The sequence below is a fragment of the Lithobates pipiens genome, unplaced genomic scaffold (assembly GCF_037356315.1).
Source record: "Lithobates pipiens isolate NorthernLeopardFrog02 unplaced genomic scaffold, aLitPip1_a1.2 Scaffold_18, whole genome shotgun sequence".
Classification (NCBI taxonomy): domain Eukaryota; kingdom Metazoa; phylum Chordata; class Amphibia; order Anura; family Ranidae; genus Lithobates; species Lithobates pipiens.
This window is the reverse complement of record NW_027507758.1, coordinates 555178760-555191736: the sequence shown is the minus strand read 5'-3', so window position 1 is coordinate 555191736 and position 12977 is coordinate 555178760. Positions and strand designations below refer to the sequence as shown.

The following is a 12977-nucleotide window of genomic DNA, read 5'->3' as shown; positions in this document are numbered from 1 at the left end:
TATATATATATATATATATATATTTTTTTTTTTTACATGTATTATAGCAGAAAGTAAAAAAATATTGTTTTTATTTTCAAAATTGTCAGTATTTTTTTGTTTATAACTCAAAAAAAAAAAAAAACGCAGAAGTGACTGAAGTTCTTTACCTGCTCGCTTCTCACGATGTAAAGAAATGGGGGTGATGTCATCCAGATGGAAAATCTGGAACAATAAATGTCAAATGTAAGTTGTTTTTGTTCACCAACATTTATCATTTAACAGTAGAAATGTGAAAAGAGAACACCAAAGTGTTCAAATGTATGAAAAGTGTCACATAACGCAGTTCACACAGACCAACAAAGCATTACCTTCAAAGAAGAAAAGGTTATACCGGTATGTATCTATCTGTTTGGAAACAAGAAGATTCTGTCTGCGGGTGCATAATTTGGTTGCCCCTCCCCTATGTCTTTAGAATGCACCCGTGCCCAGACATTACTTATACTTAATGAGCATAAAAAAAGCTGTAAGGGCCAGTTCTTCCCACTTGCGGTGAGGGAAACGATCATCTGTTTGTATTTCCTGCACCGCATGGGAATTCGCTGCCCTCTTTAGATGAGCACAGGTGCCATTAATTGTTAACACCACCTAAAAATGCATCTAACAAACGTGTGCATGTTTGTACCCACCAAAACGCATAGTACCACAGTACCATGCAGTTTGCTACAGTGCCATTTTAAATCTCACGATTGCTGTACTTTTTTGCTTGTTCCTGCGCATTTGGCAGCCCACTAAAATGAGTGGGAGCGTGGGAATGCACAAATGTACAACTCCTGGCAAAAAGTATGGAATCACCACTCTTGGAAAATGTTCATTCAATTTTTTAATTGTGTAGAAAAAAAACAAATTACAGATATGCCTCAAAACTATTTTCATTTAACATTCCAACCGTCTGGTTTTAAGAAACACTTAAAAAATAACAAAGAAAGAAAACTGTAGTCAATTGCAACTGTTTTAGCAGATCAAGCAGAGGAAAAAATGTGGAATCACTCAATTCTGAGGAAAATACTATGGAATCATGAAAAAAAAACCACTATAATACACCACTAGTATTTTGCTGCACCACCACTGGCTTTTTTAACAGCTTGAATTCTCTGAGGCATGGATTTAACTATCAACAAACAGTATTCATCATCAATCCCAACTTTTTCTTATTGCAGTTGCCAGATCAGCTTTGCAGGTTGGAGTCATGTCATGGACCATTTTCTTTCATTTCCACCATAGATTTTCAATTGGATTGAGGTCTGGACTATTTGCAGGCCATGCCATTGACATATGTCTTTCTTGAAGGAAAGTTTTCATGGCTTTTACCCAATAGCAAGAAGCATTATCATCCTGAAAATTGATGTCATCATCAACAAACATCCTTTCAATTGATGGAATAAGAAAAGTGTGCAAAATCTCAATATAAATTTGTGCATTTACTGAAGATTTAATGACTGTCATCTCCCCTGTGCCGTTATCATGAATGATTCTTCAGGCAGTTGTCTTCATACATTTTATAGGAACGGCACCAAACAAAAGTTCCAGCATCATCACCCTTCCCAATACAGATTCGTAATTCATCACTTTCATCCAGTCATCAACAGTCCATGATTGCTTTTCTTCAGCCCACTGTAACCTTGTCTTTTCTGTTTAGGTGTTTACGATGGTTTTCGTTTGGCTTTTCTGTATGTAAATCCAATTTTCTTTAGGTAATGCCTTACAGTTCGGTCACAGACATTGACCCCAGTTTCTGACCATTTGTTCCCCAATAGTTTTTTTGTGCATTTTCTGTTTTCAAAGCATATTGCTTTAAAGTGGTTGTAAACCGTTACAGACCACTTTGAACTACAGGTAAGCCTAGATTAAGGCTTACCTGTTGGTGCAAGAAATATCTCCTCTCCTGATATTTTCAAGAAAGATGGCACCGATGTCTACGGCGCAGGTGCATGCGCGCACTGAGCGTACCGTTTAATGAATAGGATTGTGCCATCACTCCTGGCTCCTGCGCTGTGACTGGCCGGAGCCGCAATACACCGAAGTCGCTCCAGGTATCATGGCGACGACGGAGGAGGTGACCGATGGTCACTGCGGGGGCTTCGATCTCAGGTAAGCAATTCATTATGCTATGCATATTAGCTCATTATGCCTTTGTCTTGCAGGGTGTTTTTTTTATTTTATAGAGGGTTTACTTCCTCTTTAAGTTTTCTATCTTAATGCTTTAATGTCTTCCTTGGTCTACCAGTATGCTTTCCTTTAACGACCTTCCCATTTGATTTGTACTTGGTCCAGATTTTAGACACAGCTGACTGGGAATAACCAACATCTTTTGCAACATTCCTTGATGTTTTACCTTCTTGAAGGAGTCCTCTCCTTGGTTTCAACCGACATCTCTCATGTTAGAACCATGACTCATGTCAATCAGGTTGGTTCAACCTCTCACCAACTTGTGCAATCACTCATTTGTTTAACTGCAGACTAGCTAGCAGATGTAATCTGATGCAAATGTTTGTTTTAGACCCCCTTTCACACTGTGCCGCCCATAGCGTCGACGGTAAAACGGCACTATTTTTAGCAGCGTTTTGCCATCGGATTTGCAGTGCATTTAGGCTGCAACAATGCGCCGCAATAACACAATGCGCCGCAATAGCGGCGTTTTGCCGGCGTTATAGCCACAATGCCCCATTGATTTCAATGGGGAGCAGCAGTGGAGGAGCGGTAAACACACCGCTCCCTCACCGCTTCAAAGAAGCTGCTGGCAGGACTTTTCCAGATGTCCTGCCAGCGCACAGCTCCAGTGTGAAATCCCTCAGGCTTTCACACTGGAGACAATGGAGCAGCTGTTTAACCACTTCGCATCAAGGCCAATTCTGACATTTCACTCCTACATGTAAAATTCCTAATTTTTTTGCTAGAAAATTACATAGAACCCCCAAACATTATATATGTTTTTTTAGCAAAGACCCTAGAGAATACAATGGCAGTCGTTGCAACTTTTTATCTCGCACGGTATTTGCACAGCAATTTTTCGAACACATTTTTTTCAGAAAAAAAAATGTTTCATGCTTAAAAAAAACAATAACAGTAAAGTTAGCCCAATTTTTTTACATAATGTGAAAGAGGAGGATACACGGAGTAAATAGATACCCAACATGTCATGCTTCAAAATTGCACGCGCTCGTGGAACGGCGCAAAACTTTGGTATTTAAAAATCCCCATAGGCGATGCTTTAAAATTTTTTACTGGTTACATATTTTGGGTTATAGAGGAGGTCTAGGGCTAGAATTGTTGCTCTCGCTCTAACGTTCGTGGCGATACCTCACATGTGTGGTTTGAACACCGTTTTCATATGTGGGCGGGACTTACGTATGCGTTCGCTTCTGTGTGCGAGCTCACGGGGACAGGGGCGCTTTAAATTTTTTTTTTTATTATTGTTAATTTTATTTTTATTTTTTTAGTTTTACACTTAAAAAAAAAATGTATGACTTTTATTCCTATTACAAGGAATGTAAACATCCCTTGTAATAGGAATATGGCATGATCGGACATATTTACAGTGACATATGGGGTCAATAAGACCCCATATCTCACCTCTAGGCTGGGAAGAATAAAAAATAAAAAAAATAAAAACGATCCTGGCTTCCTAGCCAGATCGGCGCCGTTAATTTGAATACAGAGGCCGGGCGTGACGTCATAACATTGCGCCTGGCCTCTGAACGATCATAGAGACTCCAGGATCTAGTCTGACGGAAATCTCTATGATAACTTTCTGGGGCTGGCGGATCCTGTGACTGACTCACCGATGGAAACAATGAGTCGGTAAAAGCACCGGAGGGCGGCAGGAGGGGGGGGGGGGGGCGTCCCCTCCCGCCGCCCGTAAGAACGATCAAGCGAGGGAACAGCCGATATGATCATTCTTATGGTACAGGGAATCGATGGCTGAAAACGGCAATATCTGAATGATGTCTGTGGCCTCAGGCATCATTCAGATATTACCACTGAAAGCCCATGACGTCAATAGACGTAGTGTGGGCGCCAAGTGGTTAAGGGCGGATTGCAGGCACTATTTTTAATGCTATAGCGCCTGCAAAACACCCTCAGTGTGAAAGGGGTCTTAGAACTGCAAAGCACATGGTGATTCTATAATATTTTCCTTAGAATTGAGTGATTCCGCATTTTTCCTCTGCTTGAGCTGCAAAAACTGTTGAAATTAACTACAGTTTTCTTTATTTTTTTTAAGTGTTTCTAAACCACTTGCCTCCCAAGCCAATTCTAACACTTCTCTCCTACATGTAAAAATCATCTTTTTTTGCTAGAAAATTACTCAGGACCCCCAAATATTTTCTATATTTTCAAACACAATTTTTATACTCCACCCACATCATTTTACATGAATGCCCCACCCATAATAATTAAAGTGCATCCTCTACCTACAATGGCTTGTTTGAAAAATTCAGTTATTTGTGGATGCGGCTCGAATCGTAATGACTGTCTTGCAATTTTTTAAAATTTATTTGGATTATTAAATTGATTATTTATTTTAAGTCTTTTAGAATGATTTAATAATTGCCATTTTACAGCCTATTTTATGCCATATTTGGGTTTGTAGGTTTATTTATTTAATGTTATTTTTATTTCTTGCTTGCTTATGATACCATACAGAATCTAACTATCTGACCTCGTTCACACGTTGTGGTTATAACCATGCCCCATGCAGGGTAGTGTTTTACCAGAACTGGGATGCACAGGTGTTGCAGGTGAACTGCCCCCAAGCGTACCTTGGGTGCATCTGCATGGATGTCACATTGGGAGCAGTGGCTGTGTCCATGTGAAAGAGGCCTTTTTCTGTATCTGCAAAGGGATAAACAGGTGTTCTGAATATCCCAGTGCCTGCAGTCCCATTCATTTCTATTGGGACACAGTGGCTGGATGAACACAGTCCCAATATGACATCTGTGTGGGTGCAGGTGCATGCAGGTCCCCAAACTCACACCTACACAGATGTCATATGGCTGCGTTGCAATTGACATGAATGGGACGGAACACCTGTGCATCACTGTGTGGGTAAACATGGCCCTTTACATGGGTGTATGGTATTGTATGCCTTGTGTGAATGATATTTTCCTTCTAGTGATCGGTTGTAACAAACACATGCAATATGTTATTTGTGTTGTTCACTTACAGATGGCGTTAAATCATCTTGAAAATCTTTCTCCAATAAGCCACTGGATGTTTGCCATGAGAGATATAAAAATATGTACAAAATTGATGGCAGTCCTATCATTCTCCTGCAGGTTGCTGAAAGAAAATGATAAATATTGAAGGGCTGATCATGAAACCCAGTGAAATAGTTGTTTATGATTGCTTAGTAAATTAAGACAGTGTTCATTTAATGTAGTGAATAAGCCCTCATTCACATGGGTGTACTTATAAAACCAAGGACCGTGCATTCACTATATCTGGTCTCCCACGGTAAATAGTTAATATAAACTGATAAATACCCTTTCTCATCAGCAGTATATAACAGCCTTGTGACTTCTATCAGTTCCTAGTAAAACTTGTAGGAGGGGTTTTCATTGTCCCCTGATCCTCTGTCTGGACAGTGCTGATTGGCCCTGTGCTGATCACATGCACCCTCCCAAGAAAAAAAAACTCTAGCAATACACACCAAACCAAGCAAGTGCAGCCTGTCCCCGGCTCTATAAATATCAGGTTATTTTTTTGGAGACAGTGGAAGAAGAGGAGTATCAAAGAGGGAATCAAACAGCCTTTATAAACAATGCAAAAAATTAACCCCTTAGGCTCCACAGTGAGTACACCAAGCATGCTTTACTGCATATACAGACTGATTTTACAATTTATGAATGTCTTTTTCTTTGCCCCCACTTTGGACAATGAATGCATATTTAATTTTATTTCTTCTTCCCTTTTATATAGAGGGTATTAAAAGGACCACACCCAACCATGGCACTGCCTGTATGGAATTTGCTTGTCCTCCCTGTGCCTGCATTGGTTTCCTCTGGTACTCCAGTTTCCTTCCACAATCCAAAGACATGCTGGTGTTTTTTTTTGAAAATTGTGTTTATTGGTTTTGCAATCAAAAGTACAAAATAGGGTAACAAAAGTACCCAACAAACATCACACATAACACAAGTAATAATACTAAAAAACAGTACAAAAACCTGAGCATTCCCTCCAACCCCCACCCCCCCCCCCCTCCCCCCAGTGCAATACCACCAAGCAGTAAGGACCAGACCATACATTTAAACCTCTGACAAAAGGCAGTGTATTACTGCCATCCAATTTTCCCTGCATTTCTCAAAGGATTTAGGTCTGACGGTAAATAATTAATTGTACACTTCAGACAACTTCTTTTTGAGTGACTTTACTCCCAATAACCTCTCTAAATCGGAGAACTGGACCTGCACGGTATCAGCACCAATATGGGAGATGAATGCATGATGCAACTGTATGTAGCGGAAAAAAATACCAATTTGGGAGCTGGAATTTGGACTTGAGATCATCATCATGTAAACAACTGCCCATTTCCCATATTTTTTTTAAACTGTTTAATCCTCCTACCCACCCACACTATAGGATTTGGGATTACGCCAAAATGAGGCAATCAGAGTTTGTACCAGAGTGGAGTCGAGGGGGAGTCCACCCTTCCTTCAGACTGCATGATACTTTGCACCCTGTCCCATGTCTTGACCGTAAGCTTCAAAGAGCCCATTAGCGATGGGTACCACGGGGGACCTCAGAAAAACAGGTGCTGGAGGCCCTCATAGGAACCCACCAATGCTGCCTCAAAAATTGTGGTTGCATCTCCATCATCTCTCATCAGCCATCTGCATGCAAATACCATCTGGCCGGCTAAAAAATATTTGTATAAATCTAACAATGCAAGGCCCCTTTGACCTAAAGGTTCCTGTAGAACATGCAAGCCTAATCTAGGATGGGATGAAGACCACAAGAAGTAGCTGAACAAGCCCTCCAATTTATTAAAATAGGAGCAGGTAGCCCAAACTAGGGAGATATGGAGGAAATATAATGCTACAGGTAAGATCTACATTTTCAGCAAATTAATCCTGCCCATAAGTGAAAGGGACAGATGTTTCCATGCCACCAGATGACTTCTAAATGCAGGTATTAGGAAGAGTAGGTGTACCAAAGAATACTCAGAAACTTCAACAGAAATTATAATCCCCAGATACCTAATAAGGAAACCCAGGGTAAAGGGATGTCAGGGATAGCAGCCGCCCGTGGACCATTATTAATTGGCAATACACTAGATTTAACCCTAAGCCCTGAGTAAGTAGAGAATGTGTTCAATATCTGAAAAGCTACTCACAATGAAGGGCCAGGGTCCTGAAGAAACAAAAGATCATCTGAATTATCATCATAATTAGGCGTTCTCTGTAGTTTGTCACTATTTCACAATTTTTAATCTTGACATGTTTGGTATCTATGTACTCAACTACTCAACACAACATCATCTTTTATATTTTACCAAAAAACTGGGTATTATATTGTGTTTATGTGCACTAAAATTAATTTAAACATATTTTTTGCATTTAACAAACAGCTGCGAAAATATCGTGCACCATAAAAAAATTGCAAAAAGCATTGTTTTATTCTCCAGGGTCTCTACTTTCAGAAATATATAATGTTTTAGGGTTCTAAGTAATTTTCTAAAAAAAAAATGCATATTTTTAAAATGTATGTGAGAAATGTTGAAACCTGCACCATGTTTGCTGTTTCTTGTTTACATAGTTACCTAGTGATCAGGCTGACAAAAGACACAAGTCCATCCAGTTCAGCAACAAGGAAAAAAAAAGGAAACCTCCATATATAAAATCCTTTTGAGCACAGTTGATTCAGAAGTTGGTGCAGGTACAATTATTAAAAGCCTAAAGTAATTGGGAACAGCCTGCGGAGTATGGCCACTTAAGGACTGAGCCTATTTCTGATACTTGTTGTTGTTTACAAGTTAAAATCTGTTTTTTTTTTTAGCAAGAAAATTACCTAGAATCTCCAAACATTATATATTTTTTTTAGCAGACACCCTAGAGAATAAAACGGAGATTGTTGCAATACTTTATGTCACACCGTATATGCGCAGCTGTTTTACAAATGCGATTTTTTGGGAAAAAATACACTTTTTAGAATTAAAAAATAAAACAGTAAAGTTAGCCCAATTTTTTTCTATGATGTGAAAGATAATGTTATGTGTAAAACTGATACCTAACATGTCACGCTTCAAAATTGCGCCTGCTAGTGGAATGATGACAAGCTTTGGTTCTTAAAAATCTCCGTAGGCGACGTTTAAAAATTTCTACAGGTTACTAGTTTTGAGGTATAAAGGAGGTCTTGGGCTAGAATTATTGCTCTCGCTCTAAAAATCACGGCGATACCTCACATGTGTGGTTTGAACACCGTTTACATATGTGGGCGGCTGGTCCGACTTGCATAAGCATTCGCTTCTGCGTGCGAGCTCGGAGGGACGGAACCCTTTAAAATAAAATATTTTACTTTTTATTTTTTATTTTTACACTGTCCTTTTGAAAAAAAAATTTGGATTAATTTTATTCTTATTACAAGGAATTTAAACACCCCTTGTAATAGAAAAAAAGCACGACAGGACCTTTTAAGACCAAGCCTCTTTTTCAAACTCTGTGTTTACAAGTTAAAAACTATTTTTTTGCTAGAAAATTACTTAGAATGATTAAACATTATACATTTTTTTATAACACCCTAGAGAATAAAATGGTGGTCATTGCGATACTTTTTGTCACACCGTATTTGCGCAGTGGTCTTTCAAGCGCACTTTAAAAAAAAAAAAAAAACACTTTTTGAATTAAAAAAGACAGTAAAGTTAGCCCATTTTTTTATATTGTGAAAGATAAATTGATACCCAACATGTCACACTTCAAAATTGCGCCCGCTCGTGGAATGGCATCAAACTTTTACCCCTAAAAATCTCCATAGGCGACGTTTAAAAAATTCTACAGGTTGCATGTTTTGAGTTACAGAGGAGGTCTAGGGCTAGAATTATTGCGCTCGCTCTAACGATCCAGGCGATATCTCACATGTGAGGTTTGACCACCGTTTTCATATGCGGACGGCTACTTACGTATGCGTTTGTTCGTCCTGACAGGGCGCTTTAAAAAAAAAATATCTTATTTATTTTACTTGATTTTATTTATTTTTACACTGTTTAAAAAAAATAAAAAAATAAAAAGTTTGTGCCACTTTTATTCCTATTACTCAGAATGTAAACATCCCTTGTAATAGGAAAAAGCATGACAGGTCCTCTTAAATATGAGCTCTGGGGTCAAAAAGTCCTTAGAGCTCATATTTGGACTTGCAATAAATGCAATAAAAGAAAGAAAAAAAATTGTCATTTGAAAAAATGACAACAAAAAAATGGCCCTTTAAAACGTATGGGCGGAAGTGACGTTTTGACGTCGCTTCCGCCCTGCTATTGTATGGAGACGGGTGGGGCCATCTTCCCCTCACTCATCTCCATACCCAGCCACAGACAGGTCCCGATCGCCTCCGCCGCTGCTGGTATATTCATACAATCCCCAGTGTTTGATAACGTTATGTGCTCAGTGTATGTGCTTTATAAAAAAATATGCAGATTTGTACCTTATTTCAGAGCGCCTCTCTGCAATCACGTGACTGCTCGCCATGCTCCTCCTCACCTTCTGGCGGACGTCAGCGGGGGTTCTCAGCCTCTCCCGCTGTAGCTATCACATTGGTAGAGGAGAGCGGCGAGCAGTCACGTGAGCACCAAGAGACGCTCTGAAATAAGGAACAAATCAGAATATTTTTTATAAAACACATAAAGTTATCTAACACTGGGGATTGTACGACTTGAAATTACATCATAAATGTGAGGAGGCTTTTGGGGAATTTCTCCAGCTATTCCAGTGTTTATGAAACCCCTTGGCTCTCCTGTTCTTGTATGCAAACATCTTTTCCATAGTGTATTATGTGTTCATTCTGGAGATTACTTTCTCAATATTTGGGGATGTCTTGGAGCGCCATTCCTTTGCTATCGTGATACAAATAGGATATGCATAATTACTTTTCTCGTTAGAGGGGGAATTTGCTCAACACCGTAACTCAGTAATGCTAGAGATGGTGTCGTTTCTTGGATTAGGGAAAAAACTTTTTCCCAGAAGGGACATATCACTGCACAGCTACAAAGAATGTGCATTAGATTGCCAGTTCCGCTGCAATCTCGCCAGCACCTTGGTGAGGCATTTGGATCCACTTTGTTTATACAAACAGGCGTGAGATACCACCTGTCAATTAGTTTCTGGGTGTTATCTCAATGGTCTACACACGCTGAGGAGCTGCTGCTATATCGTATAGCTAAATGCTATTGCGGTAGAGTAAATTCTCTCTGTAAATCCCTTTCCCATTTTATCATGTTGGGTGTTTTAGCCTGAATATATAGGGGGGAGGTAGTCTTATAAAATAATGATATCTCTTTTATTTTGCCTGGAATGGGGTGGGCCTGGTTCGAGAGTTTGAAGTGCCGTACTTTGTAAGTCTTATATCTATCCAGTGTATCTGGGTCTGGTATATCAGCTGTTAAGAAATGCACCCCCTTATTTGTTCAGAATTGGGTATATAGCCCCTGAATTAGGTATTCATAGGATGCCAAGGGAATTGGTGGTGTGCACAGTGGTTTGTCAGTACATTTTTGCCTTGTCAGTGAAGACCATGCTGCTGTTGTGGCTTGTATGGTCGGGTAAGGGGGAAGTGATGGGTTATGGTGTAGGCTGGCTGCCATTGCTAAGGCTGGAAGATTGTGCCCTGGTGTAATTTGTCTTTCTATTTGTGTCCACCTGTTATCTGATTGGCAAGAGAACCAATACTTAATTTGATTGAGTACTGCAGCTCTATAGTATTCTTGCACATTGGGGTATCCTACTCCTCCAAGTGGTTTAGCTTTATAGAGATGTGATAGCACTATTCTAGGTTTTTTTCCTGCCCATATGTACTTCCGCAGGCTTGTTGTTGGCTGCGAGAAGAATGATTGAGGGATGGGGATATATGTAGTGCTCTAAAATAGTATAACATTTTGGGCAACACTTGCATTTGGTAAGCAGCAATTCTACCAAGTCACTTTAGTTGGAGTTTGTTTATCTGGTTGAGTAGCTCTTCTACTTTAGTGAGTATAGCGTACATTTTTGTGGAGGATGAGGTTAGCTGTATACCTAAATAGGTGATCGAGGGGGGGTTCTCAATTGCAGGGGAATACCTTATTGAGACTGTTGACTGCTTTCTTTGGCATATTTAGTGTAAGGGCACAACATTTGGTCATGTTAACTTTATAGAGGGAGACCTCTCCAAATTTAATCAGTAGGGGCTGAATTCCTGGAATAGATGATTCTGGTTTGGTTATGGTCAATATGACATTGTCAGCAAATAAACCTAGTTTGTGACTCTCGGTGCCTATGTTGATAGCTTGTATTGCTTTACTTGATCTTATGTATTCTGCTAGAGGCACTATAACAAGTGAGAAATGGGGATAATGGGCATCCTTGAGGGGTCCCATTTGAGAGGGCAAATGGATCTGAAAGTAAGCTAGAGGTATAGACTCAGGCAGAGGGGTTGGAGTACAAGGACATGATCGCTGAATGGATCATTCCAGATATGCCAAATTGATGTAAGGTCTCAGAGAGGTATCCCCAATGGACCCTGTCAAAGGACTTTTCAGCATCCAGGGCTAGGAATACGCTAGGTTCTTTTGATATTTCTGCAAAATGCAGTGGGTCAAGCATTCTCCTAATCCCATCAGGTGCTTGCCTGCCCTTAACAAAACCAACCTGATCCAGGCCTATGAGAGATGGGGTAATTTCCATCAATCTGTTAGCTAGGGATTTGGCGAATATTTTAAGATCCATGTTTAGAAGTGATATGGGCCTAAAGTTTTGGGGGGTTGACCTGTCCTTGCCAGGTTTGGAAGCGTGATTATGACTGTTTGTAGCATTTCGCTCGGAAAAGAGACAGATTTTTCCGCCCCATTGAAGACTTCAACTAGTTTAGGGGTAAGTAGCTTAGTAAAGGCCTTGTAGTATTCAGCGGAAAAGCCATCCGCTCCTGGTGCCTTGTGCATAGGAAGGGTTTTAATACCCATGTCAACTTCTGCTTCAGTAATAGGAACGTTCAGTTTTTGCAGTGTGGTGTTATCTAGCGAGGGCAATTGGATACCATTAAGGAATTTATTGATCTCAGCTTTAGTGGGTTGGTGAGTATCTGTATTAGTATTAAGATTGTAGAGGGAGTGGTAGTAGTCTCTGAATGCATTAGCTATGGCTTTCGGGTTTTGTATAGTGGCATTGGTTTGGTGGTGTTTTATCTGAGTGAGGTTGGAACGTGCTTGTCGTTTTTTTAGTTGGGAGACCAGCAGCTGTCCTGCCCTATTATTTTGTGTGCGTGATATGTCAGTTTAAGTCTTTTAAAGTACACGTCATAATCCGCCCTAAGCACCTGTCTTAGTTCCTTGCGGCACAAATTAAGGCTTTTAAGTATTTGGGTGGAGGTGGTACTGGGGTTTTTGTGTTGCGCTTCTAGATCAGCTATAGACTTTTGTATTGTTGTTATGTGCTGCAGTTTCTTTTTCTTTTCTCTAGAGGCAATTTGTATAAGAATCCCTCTGGTGAAAGCCTTATGTGCACACCAAACTGTCGTGGGGGAACAGTTCCCAGTGTCATTGATCGTGAAATAATCCTGAATTTTTCCTTCAATCTCATCCCTCAAGTTGGGCTGCAATAGAAGGAAGGTATTATTGTGCCACATAGGTCTGTGGGAAACAGTGCTTGAATCCACAACCTCAAGAGTTACCGGTGCATGATCCGACCATGTGATATTGTGGATATCCGCTTTGCCTATGGTCTGCAGAGTGTATACATTTGTAAGAAAGAAGTCTATTCTTG

At 40.0% G+C, this 12977-nt stretch overlaps 1 protein-coding gene across 1 annotated transcript in view; it reads right to left on the bottom strand.

The window, feature by feature from the left end:
* LOC143988963 (adhesion G protein-coupled receptor F5-like) overlaps positions 1 to 12977 on the bottom strand; it is a 102879-nt gene that overhangs the window by 89242 nt on the left and 660 nt on the right. Inside the window, exons 2-3 of the mRNA XM_077488923.1 lie at positions 5204 to 5319; positions 150 to 204 (exon numbers count right to left, since the gene is read on the bottom strand). Coding sequence (XP_077345049.1) covers positions 150 to 204; positions 5204 to 5319 — 171 coding nt within the window. The remainder of the gene's footprint in view (positions 1 to 149; positions 205 to 5203; positions 5320 to 12977) is intronic.